The 22,279-nt window shown below is 40.9% G+C and overlaps 1 protein-coding gene across 4 annotated transcripts; it reads right to left on the bottom strand.

Annotated features, from left to right (window-relative positions):
- Positions 1–999: 999 nt before the first annotated feature.
- On the bottom strand, positions 1,000–21,631 carry csde1 (cold shock domain containing E1, RNA-binding). 4 transcript variants are annotated; one of them, XM_072449601.1, is made up of 21 exons: positions 21,488–21,631; positions 19,039–19,701; positions 12,149–12,384; positions 10,058–10,256; positions 9,808–9,974; positions 9,356–9,442; positions 9,143–9,240; positions 8,993–9,074; positions 8,319–8,447; positions 8,112–8,237; positions 6,494–6,709; positions 6,277–6,417; positions 5,378–5,542; positions 4,127–4,234; positions 3,812–3,990; positions 3,619–3,731; positions 3,163–3,279; positions 2,912–3,090; positions 2,666–2,829; positions 2,433–2,565; positions 1,000–2,269 (listed from the first exon to the last, which is right to left on the bottom strand). In XM_072449601.1, exons 2-21 carry the CDS (start codon positions 19,157–19,159, stop codon positions 2,222–2,224), a joined length of 2,808 nt encoding a protein of 935 aa, XP_072305702.1. In that variant the 5' UTR covers positions 19,160–19,701; positions 21,488–21,631; the 3' UTR covers positions 1,000–2,221. The 4 variants fall into 4 exon arrangements, with proteins under 4 accessions (XP_072305702.1, XP_072305703.1, XP_072305704.1 ...); XM_072449602.1 differs by lacking the exon at positions 12,149–12,384 and adding an exon at positions 10,696–10,863; XM_072449603.1 differs by lacking the exon at positions 12,149–12,384.
- Between the last annotated feature and the right edge of the window lie 648 nt (positions 21,632–22,279).

Below are 22,279 nucleotides of genomic sequence, written 5' to 3'. Positions count from 1 at the left end.
ACTATTTTGTTGGGCACCCACTACATGTTTTATTTATTAAAAAAACAAATCAAAAAACAGGATAAACTAGTACCCTTATTATTACCCTTATGTGAGTCCCAATTTGTTACTGAAGTGCCTGCCTTAGGAGATAAAAAGGGTATCCACTGTGGATGGAATTACCACTGCGGGTCATCACACACAGATGGCTGTTCTTCAGATATGCTTTATATCACCAAATGTGCGGTCAGAAGCGGAGCAAGTTTAAAAGTTTGACTCAAAAAGGGGAGGGAGGAGACGAGCGGAGAAGGGAACCAGGACAGAAGCGCACAGAGGGACAAAAGAGAGACAAGAAGGACCGAGGAGGGACAGAGCGCATATTGAAGTCAAACTCAGGCACAGAGGCAGGCTGACCCTCTCTGCGCTCTAGTATTTAGAGACCAACCCCGTGTTGGCAGTTTTTATTCTGTTGCTCTAAACACATCTGTCACAATGCACACATTTCTCATGACATCTGGACTCCCCGGGAACCTATGCCAGGATCTTGTTTGTGAACTATCAAAGTCTACTTTATTGGTAAATTCTAAACTTTATGCATGCCCTTTTTCAAAATATATGTTTGCTACTTATTCATTGTTGTATGTTATACCTTAATGCCATAGCAAGTTCCTCGTTTTTCAATCTTGTTCATTGATAATGGCAATAAACTCCTTTCAAATTCTGAAAAGGCTGGCTTTTTGAGCTACTGATCGATACTGAAATAGACCTGCATTTTGAATGTATGAAAAGGATGTAAAGGGATATTATACAAGGCTGAGCCATGGAACTGAAGAATTGTGTTGTACTACAATAACCAAATTTACATTATTGTATTTACATTTCTGAAGAGAGTTATAAGCGCAATCACTACTCTATTCTTATATTTCATCCGTTTGTTCCCTTCAAGAGGATTCTAGTTTAATAAATTGTGATAACATAATAGAGCAGCTTTATTTAAGTAAGTATTAAACCAGGCAAAACTATTTTCATAAAATTTTATTTTTTTCATTCAAGACCATTAACAAAAGTACATTTGAACCAGTGCATGGTTCAACAGAAACCCGGTGTCTAATCAAATATGTAAATGAACGTGCAGAGGCACATAGGCTGTAGCTTTCCAGCCTCATCTTCCACAACCTGGAAGAATCCTGTTAATTTTATTGTTCGTCTGTCCCATTTGTTCCATTGAAACTTTGTTGCTTTTTTATCTTAAAGTTTCACCAAGAAAAAGCACACATTATATACAGGATATTTCAACCCACAGGTTCAGGATGCATATCAGTTTGATTTCTACTAGAAAAAAAAACTGACGATTGTTCAATATTTTGTGGTTGGCTGAAAACATAAGATACATCTAAATTGTTTTTGTTGTTTTTTACCGTTTAACTTTAGGCACCTTAATCTTATTTACTTCAATATTAGCAAATTTAATTTTAATGACAAAAGCAAAAATATGTGCAAGAAAAAAAAACAAAAAAAAAACAGAAAAAGTATAAAAGAACTGTAGATATAAGATGCCACAAGGAATTCTGCACCTGGGGAAATTGCTTCAAGTGGAGCATGTTAATACCAAAACGGTATCAAGGCTCCTGATTGGAACAAGTAAATCCTATCTGAACTACTTAGACATCCACATACGTCACTCACACCATGCTTCCACTTCAGCTTTTAAGTAAAGCATTTTAAAAACTGCTCAAAAAACGAGCAGAGAAGAGTCTTCAGTTTAAGCTTGCACATATGAGTCCTCCTTAGATAAGCAAAGTTTGCTTTATGCATCTTGTAGGAAAGCATACAGTAGCGGAAACCAGAGTTCCCGTGAATAAAGGCGCAAAACTAACTATGGGAGGAAAAAACGAAGCAGAGACAGAGGCTAACAGTCTCACTCAAGCAGACTATTGGACAAAAACAGGTGCAGAATTCCACACAAGCAGATTCTTAGACAGGACATGGACAGCCACACTATCACCACTCAGATTTCCATCACATACTAAAGTCATTTGGACACGTCACACGCACACAGAGATCTCACATACTGCAGAACTCCGGTAAGCTACGTCAAACGTGGAAATTAGAGAGGTTCCCTTTCAAATTATCAGTTACACATGCCAATCATGTTTGAGTATGTGCGTGGATCTAATCAAGTATTCCCTGGACCCCTGCAGCTCTCATCATCTCCTTATGGGGCGGGGCAGGTATGTATTGCTCAGTCAATCACACCGGGCTGACGGGTCTTCCTCTCCACACTGAAGCCCTGGAACGACCGCAAGAAAACACAGATCATAAGGAGATCAGACATAAAACACACAATAATGACATTAAGGTGCCAACAGGACAAAATCAACACTAATAAATGCAATGCAATGCAATAAACATGAACCTTAATTGAGAAAAATAAAAAAAATAGTTGCGTTTACCTTAGAATTGTCTGGACCACGAGGTTGCCTGACAATGACGAGACGGGGGGCACTGGCATCGTCCAGAGTGATGCTTTTGAGCCTGTTCACCAGGCGGTCAGGACGAGGGGCCACAACCTGTTTAGGCCCTTCACTGAAATGGACATACACAAGTTAATCAGAACAATAATTCATTAATATTGTATTATGTATTTAAAAATGATAGTTATTAAAGTGAATTCTGCAAACCTTACCTAACTCTGCGGACATTACAGGCACTACATTTTCCTGTGCGTTGATTGAGGACAACTGAGAACTCCACCTCGTCCCCGGTCTGGAGCTCAAGGCCGTCCTGCACCTCTTTGACGTGAAAAAACAGTTTTTTGCTGTCACCTACTTCATACGTGATGAACCCAAACTGTGGACAGCAACAACAAAAGGGTTAAGTGAAACAGTATTTAGGCTACATTTACAATAAAGCAGTGAGATGTGACTCGTACCAGGTCTTTGACAGACTCCACAGTAGCTCTTCTCTGAGGGACAACGTTGCAGCCCATTTTCTGCCCAGTCTGTGGGATAGTGCAAATCTGGAACTTAACAGACTCGCCTTTCTGTAGACAGTCCGACTTGGTGGACATGCCCATGATTCCAAATGGATAACTCTGGCCTTTGTTTTCACCTAAAATGAAAATGTACACAATTGAATAAAAAATAAATCACATTTGAGTAATTAAGTATTTGTAACACTCACCTTCTTCAGTGATTTCAATAAGTCCCTGATAATCATTCTGTGAGGGGTCCACACTGCGCAGAGGACGGACAACTTTCCCCACCATGACAGTTGTACTTACATCATCAAGACTGTTCACTAAAACAAAATATATATTGTTGAAGATCACAGATAAGGGTATGAAATAAAACTATGGATGAGTGGAAGATTCAATTTTACAAAACAAATGTGTTTTTCTGCTATGAATGGTGATTGGTAGCCTTTTATTCTGCGACGATAAACATGTCATTTGAGCTCCTCTTTTTACATTATATTTCATGGCTTATGCAACCATGTGTAGTGTTTTGCATCCGTCAGAATCTATAATAAAAAGTCTAGTTGATCCCCATACATCTTTTAAATTCTAATAATTTCTTCCAATAAAAAATGCACTGTTCTTTACACATAGTGACAGATATAAAGAGTGGACAACTTTACCTGGAGCCACCTTTGTAACCTTCTCAGCGCTGACTTTGTTTCCTTTTCCTTTAGACATGGTGTATTCAACTGTGTCGCCCAAGTCCAGGTTATCTACATCTCCACACATTTCACTGCAAATAAACAAAGATGCCATTAGAGTTGATATAACACCTCACCATAGTCTAGTAATAAGTGACAAACACACATGTACCTATAATGAAAGAAGATCTCCTGGTCATGATTTGCAGTCTCAATAAAGCCAAAGTTGTCCTTCAGCGTTGCCACAAAACCATGCAGTCTTTTGGAGTTGGAGCTGTTCCTGTTCATAACTCTGATGGACACTGCACTCTGCAGGCCAGTCCTCTTCACTTCACTGATGGAAAACTCCACCTAAACCAGACAGAACAAGATCAGCACATTTGGGGCACTGGTGCTTCTTATGCAAAAATAGGAAATCGGCAAGGAAAACAATCAAACCAATTTAGGTCTATGTAAAAATGTGTCTTTAGCCATTCCTGTTTTTTACCTTATCTCCAGGCTGTGGAGACGATGTTCCCTCCAGGTCCTTGGCATAGTACGGGATGGTCAACTTCACTCCACAGTCTTCATACGCAATCACTCCCTCATCCAGTTCCTAATGGTTCAAAACAATATTAAGTACATTACAACCATGCAGCCATTTTAGATCTGTCTGTTAGTTTTAAGAAAACCAGCAGTTCCACTTTGGTTTCAAATGGATGCAGGGTCAAGAAAAAGCCATGTGGAGTTATTCATGATACAGGCATATTAGTGAGCTTCTAGCGCATATACACAGCTCTCATGATTAGCATCAGCAAAGTCCACTGCAGCGCCTCCTAGTGTTATTGAGCAGGGCTGCAGAATTACTGAGATGTACAGTATAACTAACCGTTGATAATACGTCACAAAGGCGCCATACGTCACAAAGGCGCCGGTCCAGCTGGCAGCCCGGTGCAACGCTCCGCTCTTTTTTCACACTTTTCACACAAATATTTTTTCTACTTTAGTTGTACGATCGGGACACGCGCTGGAATCGCTTAATTCAACTTGTTTCGACTTTGTTCGGCTGGATTATTGAGTTGGAGTTTTTGTTTACAAGAGTTCTTCTATTGAGAGTGTTTTTTTAAACTTCCTATATTCTGTGATCTATGTCCTTTTCCTCTGTATCTACTGCGTTGTATCAATGAAATTTCCCCATGTGTGGACAATAAAGGATTATCTTATCTTATAATCAGAAAGACATGTTGGAGGACCCGATTATAAACAAGTGCCGTTTTATATGAAAAGGACTGAGGTTTAAGTGAAGGCTTCAGCTTTGAGCTACGAGCAGTTGTAAAAGAAACAACTTGTCGAGGGATAATGTTTCAAATAGGTGTCATAAATAAATAGTCAAAAAGGGACACTTACATTTAGCTGCACAAGATACAGCGTTCAACTGAACTGAGGCTATTTAGTTTCCTGTGAGTGCTCCTGCTCACTGGAAACCAATGTATTATTTATTTATTAGTCAGGTAAATGTTAGCAGACAACAGCTAATGTGACTACCGGTACTCTTTTTTTTGTGTGTGTGCGAGATCATGCAAACAATTCCTACCTTGTCTTTTTTCTAAAGAAAGACAGGACATATTAAGGATGAGGGTTGGAAAAAAGGAGGAAAAATTATAACTAAAAAGTTGAAGTAGCTGGTTGAAGAGTTGAAAGAAAAACAGATCTTCCACTTAAGGAAAAAGAACAAATGTGGTGTCAGAGGAGTGCATACTTTTGGGTCTTTGGCCTTTGAGGGGCTGACGTTCTTTGCTGCAGACGCCACTTCTTTCTCGATGACTCCGATGAAGCGATGCTCCGACTGTGTGTTGAAGGACACCGTGCCTTTAGGCAGCTTCTTGATGCGCACGGCGTGGTTCCTCTGGGCAGACAGCATATCCTGAACACAACAATCAGCTCCAGGTCAACATTCAAGTTTAGGACATGGTAGATTATCAAAATATTTTAAAGATTTTACCACCAAATCTAATAGTGGAAGAGAAGAAACCAAATTTACACAAAGATGAAGCCATTAGAATGGTGAAAAGTATGACCAATTATTATCCATTTACTCTAAGGATGGGCCACATTTTAGTGGCGTGAGGCCTCTCGAGTGTTCTGTCCTCACTCGACATTTGCCTGATGTCCAACAGGATAGAGAGTTAAACAAATGACTTGGCTTTTAAGGGGGCTACAAAAAGAGGAAGAAAATAAATACAAAATGATGTATTGCCATCATATTACAATTACAAAACTGATCTATTGTTGACTTTTACTGAAACAAATTAAAATTTTAAATTACCCCTTCCCATAATTTATCTTGTATTGGGATGGGATGAAATTTCTTAGCGGGACAGTTTTCCAATTACAACAGGACTTCAAACTGAACTTTATTTCAAACAATCATAGAACATACAAACTCCTCAGAAAGACCCCAACCTGGACTCCAACCAATAACCAATGAATTACATTGATAGTTTTTGTCCAACACAAAACCATAGTAGCTAAAATGCATTATAAATTATCAATGCAATTCATACACAGTATCACTCAAATAGCAGTATAATGGCCAAGTGAGTTAGCTTTTAGAAAATAGTTCATCACCACATTTAAATATGTAATAATCCTACTTACAGGCACAACAGTGAACTCGACTTCATCTGAGATGTGCAACGGGGCTTCCTCTAAAACCTCACTAAAGTGGAAGAACATCCTGGCATCCCGATCCACACATTTAATAAAACCAAACCCATCTCGAATGGCTGCAATCACACCCTACAACGATAAACCAAGAGGTGGTCAAGGGCTGATCTGTTTGACTGTAAACAATGTATTCTTCTGTGCCACTCACCATTTCCCGCGTCTCCTTGGTGAAGTTGAAAGTATCCGGCATAATGTCAATGTTGGTGGCTCGCTCCAGCTTGTCTCTGCGGTCAGTGGAAATGTTGAACTGGATGTGGTCTCCCTCCAGAAGGGTCACTTTGGACTTGGTGTCTTTCTCTCCAAAGGGCAGCTCCTTGTCTGTGTATCCGATGCGTGCAGTAATACGGCCTGGGAGAGGGTCATTCTGCAGGAGGAGAATTTACTTTTAAACAGTACACATTCCTAGGCCATAGTACTGAATACAAGTATTGTTACTTATTGTGAGACATTGGCACGGTATTAGTTTAATCACATGTGGGGCAAAAGCCTAAATTCCATATTGTTGAAATTGGTAACCGTGTCTCAGACCACATGCCCCTGACCTGTGGAGTGCCCCAAGGGTCAGTCCTGGACCCTTTCTGTTCAACCTCTACATGCTGCCATTAGGTCAGTTGATATTCAGCGAAAATGTGTCCTATCACAATTATGCAGACGATCTCTACGTTTCACTGTCGGCAGGTGAATATGGACCAGTGGATTCACTCTGTCACTGCATCAGATCAATATGTGGATGCGAAACAACTTTCTCCAGCTGAACTCGGACAATACTGAAATCATCGTCTTTGGCCCACAGAAACAAAGAGAAAGTGTTAGCAGTCACCTCCAGAGTCTCTCTAAAACCTACAAATCAAGTTAGAAATTTGGGGGTAATAATGGACTCAGACTTGAACTTTAACAGCCACGTATAATGTCTAAACCAGATATGGAGACACTTATCCATGCGTTTGTCTCCAGTAGATTAGACTACTGTAATGGTCTGCTCGCTGGCCTCTCCAAACGAGCTGTAAAACAGCTGCCGTACATCCAGAACGCTGCTGCTTGGGTCCTGGCTAGAACCAGGAATTTTTTTATCGAAAGAAAGACTCAATAGATTACTAAAATAATCGATAGCTGCCGCCTTAATAACATTAATCATATGCTCGGGTCTCTGCACTGGCTCCCTGTGGCTCAGAAAATCGACTTTAAAGCAGCTCTGCTTGTGTACAAGTCTCTCCATGGCCTAGCACCAAAGTACATCTCGGACATGTTAGTGCCATAAGAACTATCTCGAACTCTGAGGACCTCAGGGACCGGCCTCCTGCTGGTGCCAGTCAGGACTAAACATGGGGAATCTGCAGCTAAAATCTGGAAGATGTGTGACAGCCTCTACTCAGACAATGTTCAAATCTAAGATAAAAACAGTTTTGTTAAGCTGTGGTGTGACTTAAAGGATTCTTTAACGTTTGGTGATTTCTTCCATGTCTCTGTAATTTTAATGTATTTTTCATGTTGTGTGAAGCACTTTGAATTGCCTTGTGTGCGAATTGTGCTCTACAAATAATCTTGCCCATTAATTACACTGTACTTTGCCGTGAAATACTTTAAATGTGAATTTGTGTTAAATATTATCGGCCTGGAGAATGTTATGTCATCAGAAACACAGCAACACCTTTTAACTTTTAGTTATTATTGTGTAAAACATTTCTTCAACTTGTGTATCATTATGAATGGAGAACACAGATTTTCTCCTGTACCAGCCCTAGTATGTAATGGGAAGTGATACTTGCCTGGTTTTTGGTTGGGACCTTGGGGATGACCTTGGTGACAGTGCCTTCAAACTGTTCAATACTGATATCTTCAAAGATGACTGTGCCTTGTGGGAGCAGCCTCACATCTGTAGCTACCTCCTTTCCCTGGAATGGGATAACACCAACTTTTTAATCAACAGTCCGGCAAAGATTATTTTGATTTTATTTTAAGGGGAAGAGACAAACATTTCTGTCTTTAATAGTAAATTCCACATCATCTCCAGCTTGCAGAGCCTCCAGGTCTCCTTTAAACTCGCTGTAATGAAAGAAAATCTCCTTCACCACATCAGCTCTTTCGATAAATCCAAAGGCCTCCTGAAATGACAAAGAACAGCATGGCTCAGTGCTTTTTGTACTAAAGCCACAGAAAACATCATCTGACACAAAGTTTCCAGACCACAGACGTTATGACATATTACAATGTTTTATCTCGCACTCGCATGAAGGACAGCAACACTACAAACTTGCAGTTTTCAGACACTTTTAGCCACGCTGAGGACTACAAAAATCAGGGGTGTGGCATTCAAAACGTACACACAAGGATATGAGGTGGCGTCAGCTGGTCGTTTCTCCAGGCGATATTATTTACAATGAAAAGGGAAAATAAAACCTGTGTTGGTGTCCCTGGCTACTTCTCTGGTTTTTGGGCTGACATAAGACTAGCGGAATGTTAATTGGAAGCGAGACTAGTACATATGCAACATGTTGGAAATGTACAATTTGCACCGACACCACAGACACGAGTGCAACCCCGTCCAAGTCTCTACAAACTCCAGATGAAATGAAGCTATATATCGCCTAGTGTCCCCAGCCTAACTGGTGGTTACAAATTAAATATATTTCACCTAATAAATCCTTACCTTTGTTGCACACACGACACCTTGACACCTCATTTGTTTCTTCTTTACTAGTTGAATGTTGCGAGCGCTCACGGCACCAGTACTGTAATGGAGAAGATTATTTTAACAGCTTGCATTTTGAGAGAAAGACTTAACATGGGCAGGACTCACAGCTTGTTGGTCTCCATGTAGAAGCTGACTTTGTCGCCCGAGTCCAGATGGATGTTACCCTCCACATCATCAGGAGTGTAGGTCAGATAAAATACCTCCTGGGAAAAAAAGTATGGCATAAGTTAGTACAAGCAATCCATAATCAAAAAGGGAATTTCAGTATTGACCAATGGTGTTAGTGCAGTGGAATGTCGGGCAGGAACCTTCACTTACTCCATTTCGTTCATAGCAAACACTGCCGGTGGGAACCTGACCTGGAGCAGACTTTCCATCCAGATAAGCAGGAATGGCAGAGACAACCTGGGAGCAACCAAAACAAAATCATAGTTATTATTCTGCATCACCAAAGAATTCATACCACAAAATGATGACAAATTCTATGGGTGGATGGGCTCTAGACAGAACATTTAGATTAGATTACTTTACTAAATTAAGATGAGGGAAGAGCTTTAGCATTACATTTAAATAACAGACTAGAATATTGCCAAGGGGAAGTTCATTACAGGTTACAATGACTATTACTGAGAATTTACTATTATTTACAGTATGTTACACTATCTAAAAGCAAAATTATGGGAGTAGCACACTTTATGAAACAATGACAAACATGTAGGTTACATAGACAGACAAAGGACACAACCAAAAATAAAATGGTATTCCTTAACTGGATGAATATAACCATGCAGCATAGTTAAGGCATAGGCGTGCAGGTCTGGCCCCACCTGGCCCGAGATCCGCTCCTCTGGCAGCACCTCTGGCTTTATCTTAAGCAGCTTCACTGCTATGGGCTTGCCAGTGCGCCTGTCAGAGGAAACCTCAAACTCCACGTCATCTGTGGGCACACAAACACATGGGACAGTATAAGTGACATGCTCTACGTAACATTCATTTGAAACATGTACTGCGACCTGTCACCTCCAACTTTGAGCTCCTGCAGGTTTCCATTGTACTGAGAGCAGTGGAAGAAGAGCCGGGCCTGACGCTCTGAGCACTGGATGAAGCCATAGGAGGTGAGGAGTTTCTCCACCACCCCCGTCTCCCTGATGCCCGGCCCACTCCCGTTGGCATAGGCTGTGTGGCCATTATTATGGAGCATGTTGGGATCAAAACTCATCTGGAGAAGACAAAGAAAAATATTAGAGCCACAACATCAAAGGCATTGTCAAGTTCACAACAGAAGATTGAACATGCAACATGAGGCATATCAAAGTGGATGGGGGAGTAAAGAGTACAGTAGCAGTATAATCTACATTATACAACACTTTTGTAGTATCTTGTGTCAACCAGCGCTCATCGCAATAGAGATGACCACTAGGCACTTTAACAAACTAGGCACTTTTCTGGATCTACTGGTTAGTGTAATACACAAAGTGAGGTTTGTTACATGCAGGGCTGAGGACAAAAGTAATATTAATTGCTAGTGAAACACGTTTTAAACAAAACAGTTGTTTTTGGTCATTGCTTATTTGGATCCACACCTCCTTTTAGTAATTTTAAGGCCAAACCATGCGGCTAACCACAGCAGTGTGTGGCGATAATGCACGGCCCCTTACTGATCTCTGATAGAGCGGGGTCCGCTTGTGTTTTTTGCTTCCGGGATGTGGATGACATGATACTGAGGAGGAACGAGGGATGGGCACAGGAGCAGTGGAGGAATGGGCAGGTCGGGGTTCAGATGAGCCCCGCTCCATTTTGGGCACAGAGGACATGATTGTGGCACGCTGTGGGGAGGAGGCACAGCTTTGAAACACAGCAGTCTAAATGAGGTCAATGAGGAGTGTCCAGTGGACACTGCTTCCAAATACATCTGTAACAGCCTCATGTTGCCAGAATTGTACAGTCAGTTACTTTCTCAAGTTTGACACAAAAAACAATGTCTACATTTTCCAAAGAATCCCGTAAACCTATACATGCATTTGACCTGTTAACACAGAGCAAGCACAATTCAAAGGGTCTACCAATATTGTCTTGAAAGTCCAAAATTAGATCTCTATAGTTTTTATGCAGATCAATAACAGTCTGGTTGTCGTTTTCATCAATGGGCATGATCGGCAGGTGGATAAGCCAACCAGAGACCCGCATGGTCCGCCCATATCCAAACAAATATGGCTGCTTAAGAAAAAACATACAATAAAATAAATCACAAGGACTGAAAAACGAGATTTTGCAGAATCAGTGAGGGTTAGGGCCGGAAGTGAAACAAGTTGGATTTTGTTTTAAATGATGATTACCAATGAGCTCATTTGATTCACATCCATCAAAGAAAGAAACTAATCGGATTGCACTGTACCGTTTGAGTTTGACTCAGTGGTGACGGAAGAACAGTGTGTATTCTGGATTCCAGGCAACTACCAATGTCTGACAGCTTAAATGAGATGCTAGCTCTCCAATAATGTTAAAGGTACAATAGCATATTGACACCTGACCTCAAAGACATTGCTTCACAGCCTCAAAACACTGACAACAATGATGACATTTGCAGTAGAGCTTGGTGAACAGGCATATATCTAGGGCAAAAAATAACTAACGGGCCATTATTTAAATGGGAGTGATGGAATTAAAAGCCAGCCCTTAGGTACAGAAAAACAATAGTGGAAACTCGGAAGATGTCAATGAAGACAGCAGTACATCTGCAGTGGACAGAGTCTAATGAATGTGGGTTATGAGAAGGGTCCCAAAGAAGCCTCATTTTGCACCACTAAGGCATTTATGGGTGACAAACAGGACTGTTCTAATTGGTGTATTTGTTCCTGTGGATTTCACTGGTCTTTGTTTTAAGACAAGACACTCTTAGCAGGTTTTATGAAATTTCAGTCAATGTATTAGACAATTGTAAACAAATGCGCCTCAGCTGACCCACAGCTGGACAGAGGCTAGGTTCGGGAGCCCCACAGGTATGAAAGGTTAGGCCATTCACAGCAGAGATGCAGGGCAGGTTGGTGGATGGATGTGTGATGGTGGGGTCAGGTTGGGGACGTAGAAGAAGAGGTGGGAAGGTGGACTTACGGATCTGCCATACGGTGAAAGGCTCAGTCCGACAGGGGAGGTGCTGCTCAGGTCAGCACTAACAAACGCTGCGGGTGGCGACGCAGGCAAGGTAAACTCAACAAAGCCTTTCCAGGGGCTGCCCATACTGTCCCATACACTGGCCAGCACTCGCTGAACTGGATTTTGGTTTGGATTTTGCTTGATATTTCTAAAGGATTTTGTACATATGCACCCAAAGATACACCAGTGGACGTCTGCAAGGGTGAAGAGAGGAACAAACAGAACCAGTGAGGCACAGGTCAGACTGGGCTGCTCCGAGTTGTGTGCTTATGACTAGGAACGACAGACAGCACAGCTGAAAACATGGTCTCTGTAGGACAGACAAGCCAATCAGTCTTAGGGACTGGACACAAAGGATGCGTATTTTGCATTGGGGATGCGTCTGCCGTGACCAGCCTGCACATACGATAAAATAAGCCTATTCAGTCATGAATTTTCAATGTAGCCATTATTAGTACATAAAACCATATCTATGTTAAAACAACTTTACTATAAACAGATTAATTATTTTTTCCTGCCGTGTGAAGCACTTTGAATTGCCTTGTGTATGAAATGTGCTCTACAAATAAACTTGCCTTGCCAAATTGAATTTGCAATTAAATTGCGACATGATCAAACGCGATTTGCTAATCGCAACATACGCGATTAGAATGTGGTCATGTGCAGGGGTCTGGCACATTGCGCCATCCCTACAAGATAAATCAAAATGGCATTTTGACATGGGGAGAAAATAAACCATCCCTAAAACCCGGCGCTAGCTACGCCGCTAGCGCTACCCGGAAGAAGGCCCAAAACAAACCCAACCCGCATGGGGTTTCGGCCAATCACAGAAGCAGTACACGTGCTTTCGTCTCATTCTGACAGCATGTATAAAAAATGTGGGAAAGAATATTTTACACAAAATGTATCTAATATTGCGTCTTATTTAAGACATTCATTAAGTTTTCTTACAAAAAAATATACAATTAAAAATAAATAAATCACACATTAAATCACAATATTGGGGGAAACAAAATCGCAATTAGATTATTTCTCAAAATCGTTCAGCCCTAAGTGACACTGATGCAACTTGCATTGACTCACCCATATAATTTGCAGACAAATAATGCAGAACACGTGTTAGTAAAAAGAAATATCATAAACTAATGCCAATGACAGGGCAATTGTGCAAGTTATTAAAAGTAGTTTATTTAAAAAGGGACAGAACAGAGAGCATTGCCACATTTAAATAGTATGCCCATAGGCCATCTAGCCAAAGGCTAATTTGTAGACCTGACCTAGTCCCTGACATTAAACAGACAAAACCAATAATGTATTAGACATACAACATGCAAGACAGTAGGACATATTTACAAAAGTACACATTTACTACTTAAAGGCGCAATGGACGATTTTTCGGCGATTTGAGAACGCAGGCAGAAGTGCGCATGCGCACTCCCCCGTGCGGACTGATACAACACACACGTGCGTTTGTTTATTAGCGCGACGGATCGCATCGCATCTCACATCTCCCGTAGATTTCAGTCTCTTCTGAGTCAGCTCGAACAGTCTATCGCTGTCCTAATTTTGTCCCGTACACTGAGGGAACTATATTATGATAGATCAATGCGCTTAGACACGCTGAACCGTGCTGCTCTCGGGGGACGAGCCACACGAGGCTGCAGGTGAGCGGTAGGTGCGTTTTATGATTGATACGTGGCAGGACTAATTGGCAGTCCACGCCACAAGACTCAGATTTGGGCCAAAAAAATCATCCATTCAACCTTTAACTTTGCAGTTAAACTGAGGGTTTTCAGGTCAGTGTTCCAGATATTTACAGCGAACATGCTCTGACCAAAAGTAGTCTTGCATTTAGATTAGTCTACAGTCACAGTTTACAGCACCCCTTGTGGTGACAACACATACTTTCTGAATTCTAAATCAAGATTACTTGCAAATTTAAAACTGTATTTTAAGAACGAGTGCTTGGTAAAATTATTAAGACTTAAGCACTTTTCTACACAGGTACAATAGTGGGATCGCAACTGCTTTTTGTCAATTACTTTTAAAAGCCTGTTTGTACTTGTATTGAGAAGTTAAATTTTTCATGGCCGACTGACCAGCCAGGCCCACACAGTGACATGGAAAGAACAGTGGGAGAGGCTCATTGCACGAAAGCAATATTTGGCAGCATGGACAGAAATGGTCTTATCAGTTGGAAGCGGTACAAATTAGTGGATGATATATGACTTCAACATTTTGTCAATTGGATTTTGATTTATAACTATCTGAAACTTGTCTGATCTTTGGCAAGAAAAATGCATGTTTAAGAATGATTTTAAGAAGATTTTAACTTCCAACCACTGTAAGATACTGACCAGTTGCTGGTTTAGCAACTTGTCCATTTGCACTTCTAGTTTTTGCACTCTCAGACTTAACAGTAAAATATTTGTATATATTATTGTGCATATATTAAGTATTTAGTATAAGTTTTATTCATGTATCATCATCATTTTTATATTTTGCTATTGTATGGTTTCATGTTGCACCTCATCACTGAAGAAAGTTCCTAGGTTGGGAATATTGTTCTTATTCACCAACGATGGCAATAAACCTTTTTCTGAGCCTGAGCTCTGCCGCCTTCTCTCAAGTCTCAGCTGAGACAGATGACAGCCTCTTTGCAGATGTTTGGTAGTTCATTGATGTAAAAACAGAACAGCAGGGGGTCCAATACAGAGCCTTGTGAAATCCCTGTTTTGTATTCCAGAGGGGCAAGTCAATGTATTACAGGCTTTTAGCTAGGATTTGAAAATACCCCGTCCAAATCATTTTGTCCGTGGGCTTAAAAATGTTTCGCTCGCGCCACGCTTTTACAAAATAAAGCGGCGCTTTTAACGCGGAGGCGCTTACACGGCGATCTAGAGCGGCGCCCGCACGCCTCTCGTATCATATCGACCTTCCATACTCTCGCGCCGCCTGCGCCTCTCGGCCGTGCGGATCACACTGCCACTTAGGAGCGGCGTATCGTGCCGTATTTTACATGGTATTTGGCCGTAGAGGTTCGGCAAACGTGGAGCTTCGGCATTATCCAGACCACGGGTTGGCAGCCAATCAGAGCCATTAGATATTCCCTTTTATAAAATGTATTAATAAAAATTACACCGTCCTTGCACTCGAAAATGCCTGTCCACGTGTCAAAATACCCCGCCCAAAAAACGGAATGACGGCCCTCTAGCTAAAAGCCTGATGTATTAAAGAGCATTGGAAGCATGTGTATAGTGATATTCATCATCACACCCCATCACAGGTCCACTCTCCCCATCTGCAAATCGGCAAAGCCTTCTTGTTCATCAACTCGGCAATGTCAGTTTTCCGCTGCCCTTTTTTGTCCTCATGGCCTGACAAAATTTTGTGCCGAAGAATAACATTAGTACGCTGCTGAACAATCGCTCAGACGGGGGTATCAGAGCCAGCACTTTGGCTGCAGCTTGGGGCTAATAAGTAAAAGAGGAGGAACAGAGGCACAGGATGACGTGGGACAACACATGACCAATGAGCCACCAGAGATGTTTTGGGAGCACTGTAGAGCGGGTCAAAGCACAACTGTAGTTTAGACAGCTCCTTTTGAACTGCTACTGCACAACTGCTAAAGCAGCAGAGATGCGATGTTGGAACAGAAAACAGTCCGACAACTTTTTTCACACATGCCCCATCTAAAAAATCTCTCTGCATTTATCTTCTTTACTCGCACACACAACCAACTGATATTTTTAGTAGCACATGGTTTAAAAAAAAACTTACTTGCGGGCTACAGTTATGCGATTACATTAGGCTTGTGTGCAGACATGTTTGACTTAAACGTTTTAGGCTAAGGTGCACATCCACAGGTCGCAGGGCTGTGCAGCACATCTGTGTTGATTTGACACTTGAGTGTGAAGCAGGCTTTAGCAGACGGTCAGGCTGCTTTAGTCAGTCTGTTCCATTAATCCATATTGGGCCAATTAGTGAGAACAGCTGTGGCAAATAATATAAATGAGGCCGGGCCCAATTAACACAAACACCTGCACCTGATTAGTTAGTACAGTTTCATCTCAAACAAAGCCATGTTCAACGCTCAGAAGTATCACTACACTCACTTTCCACACAACAATGCACTTGCCGTTCACCTCATAATGCCATTTATTCTGGGCTTCTCAAACTGTCCTCGTGTTTGTTTAGACAGTGATTATCTCTGAAGTTTCAATTCCAAAACATTTGACGATGGTAGTTTCCATTTCAGGGTTCTTAAACTTCAAGCAGGGACCTCCAAAATAACCTTTGCAACTAATGCAGTATCCCTACTGCTTTTACCGATAATATCTAGTTGCTTAACATTTAAAATCAGGGGTTTAATGTGTTTATTTGATGGGCTTATTTCACTCAGTTTCACTCAAATACAGTGAGGAAAATAAGTATTTGAACACCCTGTGATGTTGCAAGTTCTACAATTTAGAATTATGGAGGGGTCTGAAATTCTCACCGTAGGTGCATTTCCACTGAGAATCTTTAAAAAAAAAAAAAATTCTTATCTACATGATTTTCAAATAAAGTGTGTGTTATTACTGCAAATAATTATTAGAAAATCAATGTTAATATTTGGTACAGAAGCCTTCGTTTACAAGTGCAGAGGTCAAACGTTTCCTGTAGTTCTAAACCAGGTTTGCAAACTCCGCAGCAGGGATTTTGGCCAACTCCTCCAAGCAGATCTTCTCTAGATCTGTTAAGTTTCGGGGCTGTCGCTGAGCAACACAGTGTTTCACAGAGACTTCCATCTCTGCAGGACCTGTAGGTCTCCAGGGCTCTGGGACAAACAGGTCGGATCACAACCAACCCTTCTCACCCTGGACACGGACTATTTGAGCCACTCCCCTCAGGCAGGAGGTTCTGGTCCGGATGGACCGTACATGCCACAAAAACAGTTTCTTTCCCTCTACTCTTGGACTCATGAACACTTCCTAAATACAGTCACTTTAACCATAATTTAAATCACAGACTGCACTGTTCCCTTTCTGCACTACATATGCAAATTCAACTTTAAATTTGTGTACATAGTAAGCCTATTTTTTTTTTATCCTATAGACAATTTTTATTTTTTATCTTATGGCAGATTTGAATTGTTTTACTTTTTGACTTGTATAGGTTGTTTTAATATTGTTCATTGTTTTATGTTGCACCGAATCACCAAAGCAAGTTCCAATTGTGAATTCTGTTCATTGACAGTGGCAATACACCTTTTTCCGATTCAGCTGGATTTAGGTCTGGAGACAGGCTAGGCCTCTCCAGAACCTTGAAATGCTTCTTAGGGAGCGACTCCTTTGCTATCCTGGCTGTGTAATCGAGTCATTGTCATGTTGGAAGACCCAGCCACAACCCATCTTCAATGCTCTAACTGAGAGAAGGTGGTGGCCCAAAATCTTGCAATACTTGGTCATTCTCCCCTAAATACAGTGCAATCGTCCGTCTCCTGTGCAGAGAAGCACCACCAAAGCATGATGTTTCCACCTGCATGCTTCACAGTACGGATGGTGTTCTTGGGATGGTACTCATCATTCTTCTTCTTCTTCCAAACACAAAGAGTGGAGTTTATACCAAAAAGACTTTCTCCCATGACTCCTCTGGATCATCCAGATAGTCATTGGCAAACTTCAGATGGGCTTGGACATGTGCTAATGTGTGTTCCTCTTAGCAGGGGAACCTTCAGTGTGATAAACCATAGACTAGTTCTGAGCAGATTCCTCACCTTTTTTATCGATACCCTACGAGTTGAGATCTTACATGAAGCCCCAGTCATCTATAGCCGCCTCCATTTTCTAACAATGAATACATTGTTACAATTTTGTGTGTCATCTTTTGACAGCTATTTGGTCACATCCATGGTAGTAGTTGTAGACTGACTGGTTGTGGACTGGACAGGAGTCTTTATGCAGCTCAAACAGGTTCTACTAATTTAGACAAATAAGTGGAGTAGAGGTGGACTTTGTAAGGACAGACTAACAGGCCTTTGAGAGCCAGAATTATTGCTAAGTGGCAGGTGTGCAAATACTTAGTTGCAGCAATAACATACCTTATACACCTTATCTAATACAATACAATGTATTCATACTATATATATATTCATACTATATTCATACTATATATATATATATATATATATTCATACTATATATATATATATATATATATATATATATATATATATATATATATATATATATATATATATATATATATATATATATATATATATATATATATATATATATATATATATATATATATATATATATATATATATATATATATATATATATATATATATATATATCATACAATGTGAATTTTTTGGTCGCTCACAGTGGAAATGCACCTATGATGAAAATTTAGGACTCCAAAAATGTCTAAGTGGGAGAACTTGCAAAATCTCAGGGTGTTCAAATACTTATTTTCAACACTGTATACAGTTTCCAATCAAATAAATACATCAAATAGTCAAAGTCCTCTTGTGACCCTCATGACCACCACTCTGGGAACCACTGTACTACAGTAGAACTCTAAAATTCCAATGGATGTGTGTGAGATGAAGACTGGGGTTGATTTACTGTAATGTACAGTTGCATTGGTTGATAAAAGGATTTACGAAAGCATTTTACTGATCAGAAAATACATCATTACTGCCTTGTTACAGTCATGAGTCTGTGGGAGAAATATTGCATCATCATGTAGCTCATTGTAGACTGCTTCATCACCAACAACATATTTTCAATTCTGCAAATACTTTTCGTATTTTTTCCTAAAAGACAATCATAAAGCAAATATAAAACACTACCCACCTTTAATTGTTGATTCCTTTGTTGTGACCACGGAGGAGTTCTTGTAGTTATAGTTGTATCTCTTCACACACACAGTTGAACACACACACTTGTTACAGGTTTCTGGCACAAGTGGTTGCATAAAGCCAAAAAGGAGAAGACTAGCTCAAAAAGGCTAAAGCAGGTTCAAGAACACTGCTTTGGAGAAAAAAAAGGAAAAAAAGGCCGCTTATAAAATGAAAAGAGTGGGAGAATAAGAGTGGGGTAAACGATTGGGGAACTACAGGGGAAACTAGCAGGTAGCAGCCCCCTCCACAGCCCGGTGGCGAGTCGGAGATGTGGTGAGGATGAGGAGGGCTAGGAGCAGCGTTGGGACGTGTGCTTTGTCAAAGCTGTTGAGTAGGCACAAACTTCTGGTTTCAGATCAGATTTCTTCTTCTTCTTGTCACAATACTGTAGAACGGATGCTTCTCTTTGTCGTGTTTTGATCGGATGGGTGCTTCTTTTGTCGTTTCAGGATTTGGTTACTTCTGTTTGAAGTGATCCTTAGTTTTTCCCGGACACGTTTTGGACTTTATTTAGCTTGTTGTTCTGGAGGTTTGTCGTCAGTTTTTTTGTTTTGTTTTGATCTGAACTTGAAGCAGTTGCGGATGGTACAAAAATTCAATTCAGTTTCACTTCATACTGCAAGAGAGGGAAAAATAAATCAAATCAAATCAATCAATCAATCAATCAATCAAATCAATCATGTTAGAATATATAATCAGTAAAACCAATACAGAAGGATGTTTTCTTTAAGACCTTCAACAATTGTTCACAGAAGAACCAAATCGTTTCCCCCATGCCAGAGTTTAAAGTTTAGCCTGTGCTCGTCCCACATTAGAGGCGGCTGGCTGAACACACCAGGCAAAAGCTGTGGATCAACAAGTCACTTCAGGCCAGAGTTCAGTGATATTTATGGCACCATTTCTGACCAGAGCAGTTGATTTGACCGGCCTCAACAAAGTAGCCATTTTGTTTTGTTGCATTTGTGTATCTTACTTATTAGATTTGATTAATTTACAGATGAAAATAATAATATTCTGACATAAACACAGTAGTAAATAAGTGTGGCAGACTGACCCACATACAGTTTAAAAACACGTGGGTTGAGCCAGTCAGGACACATGATATCTATTTTGCCATGTCTGTGTTGCAATAACTTCAGGCACTTCCTGAATAGTTTAAAAGTTATTTGGCAAAAATGCTGAAATAACATGTCCATAGCAAGAATAGACCATTTGAGGAGATTTAATTTCCAGTGCCAAAAGTACTTTGCTCTAAAACAGTGAGCTATGAACTAGTAAGTGGGTTAAAGGTTGGCTCGTACAGAAGCGGCCACGAGGACACTGCTTAACTCTATGACGCAGGCTGAAAACAGTCCACCCACTAGACTGTCCACACGGATTGGTCTTTTCTACATTTTTAAACATACTTTGAACTTCGGTGGTAACTATTTAGCCAAACACACATGTGACGAAACAGGCACGGACTCTTCAAGAACCCACAGCTGATCAGTAAACAACAGAACCACTGTTTGCACATGTGACTGTCCACTGTTCACTTCCACTGCCTCAGCTCAACCAACAGGGGCCAGGGCCAAAAACAAGCAAGGATATCAATACAAAGGAGATTAAACATATTATTATTGTGTAAGGTTGTTAGTTCTGGTGTGATTTAAGAATAAACTTCTCCCCTTTCATTCTTAACTTGACAGATCAACTTTAAGCTACAGAACAGACAGCTCAACGAGACACGTATTGATCCATTTGCAGAACATGACTGTGCTCTGTCAGTTTAAACCGTTACTCACCCGGGGAAGTTCTGTCGCTCTGTCAGTGTATTTTGTGCTAGTTTAGGCTACATTAGACATTTTGAAGGCAAAATTATTTTTTGGATAATAACATGGGAGTCAAAAGAGGCTACGGGTGACGTGTCGTATCTTGGCCGTGATGCCAGCGCGTGTTTGCCTGTAACCAAGGTCAGCAGAGGCTCGGCTTGTCCTCACAGAGCAGGCACGACGGGCTCAGCACGAGGACGGGTCAACAAAGAACTGCGACACGTCGTCGCACTTTTCTATTCACTGTGTCGCCGCAGCTCTGTCGCCGAAGACTATAACAACACCGTTGAAACCACTTATTTAGCATTGTGTCAACACACGTGCATTGTAGAGTTGTAAGAAGAGCTGTGTGCTAGGCCGTCCACCATGCTAACAAGAGGCTACAGTGCTAGCACGCCGCTGCCCGATGTGCAGATTTATGTGGAGGAAAGAAAAGCTGTCCCCACCCAGGCCTGAACTCCGCGGCTAATAAACTCTCTCTACACCAGTCACATATAAAAGACATTGGCGTCAGCACATCAAGGCAGTTTAGCCACGTGTCCTGGTTCGATTAAAAGTAAAATAACAATTGTAAATATATTAAAAACTCACCCCAACAGCTTTCAGCACTGTCACCAGCGCCGCTAGAAGCAGCACGGCACATTACGTAGTGATTATGGAGGCAGCTAGCGCGAGATTTGCCAACACTAAGACAGCCAAAGAGTGTCAACAGACAAGAGAGTTACGCTCTTGGTTATTGATCAAAGACTAGAGTCCCGTGGAGTGCATAGACTTTATGGATCTATTATTGCACTAAACGGATAAGGGGGAGACAAAATTTAAGAGTACTCTAAGCGGTTCGATTAATCTACATTGCGTTTGGGATGTATGGTAAAAACGTCGGGAAAAAAATCAAAGAAACACGTGTAAAAAAACAAACACTATCAGAAGACAACGCTATTTAGTCTACAATGAACTAGAAAATGTGTGTTTATTCTTAATATTTATAAAGAAGCCTACAGCACAGAGCTTCTCAAACTTTTTTTCTGGCACGCCTCCCTTGGGATATTAAAAAAAGTGTCCAATCCCCCCACACAGCCTCTGGGACAGTACAGAATTGGCACTTCACTGCTGTAAATATGACGTTTCAAGGAGAAAATGCACTCACGTTACATCCGTTACTTCTCGTCACTGTGCATCACTTTAACCACTGCGGGTCCACGACAGTCACACACAGACTGTTTTCTGCGCGGTGCTGACTCGTACCACTACGTTTATGTTTCATTGTGTTCAAAGCTCATGGAATCAAAGCGGAAATTAATTGAATTCACATTCATTATTTTTGCATATGGTTTATATCATCAAATATGTTTTCAAAAGCAAAAGTTAGATTCAGAAAAGGAG

Source organism: Eucyclogobius newberryi, unplaced genomic scaffold (genome assembly GCF_026437365.1).
Source record: "Eucyclogobius newberryi isolate DKJ021-1_F unplaced genomic scaffold, fEucNew1.0.hap1 SCAF_17, whole genome shotgun sequence".
NCBI classification, from domain to species: Eukaryota; Metazoa; Chordata; class Actinopteri; order Gobiiformes; family Gobiidae; genus Eucyclogobius; species Eucyclogobius newberryi.
The sequence above is the reverse complement of the archived record's forward strand: the minus strand, read 5'-3'. Positions and strand labels throughout refer to the sequence as shown.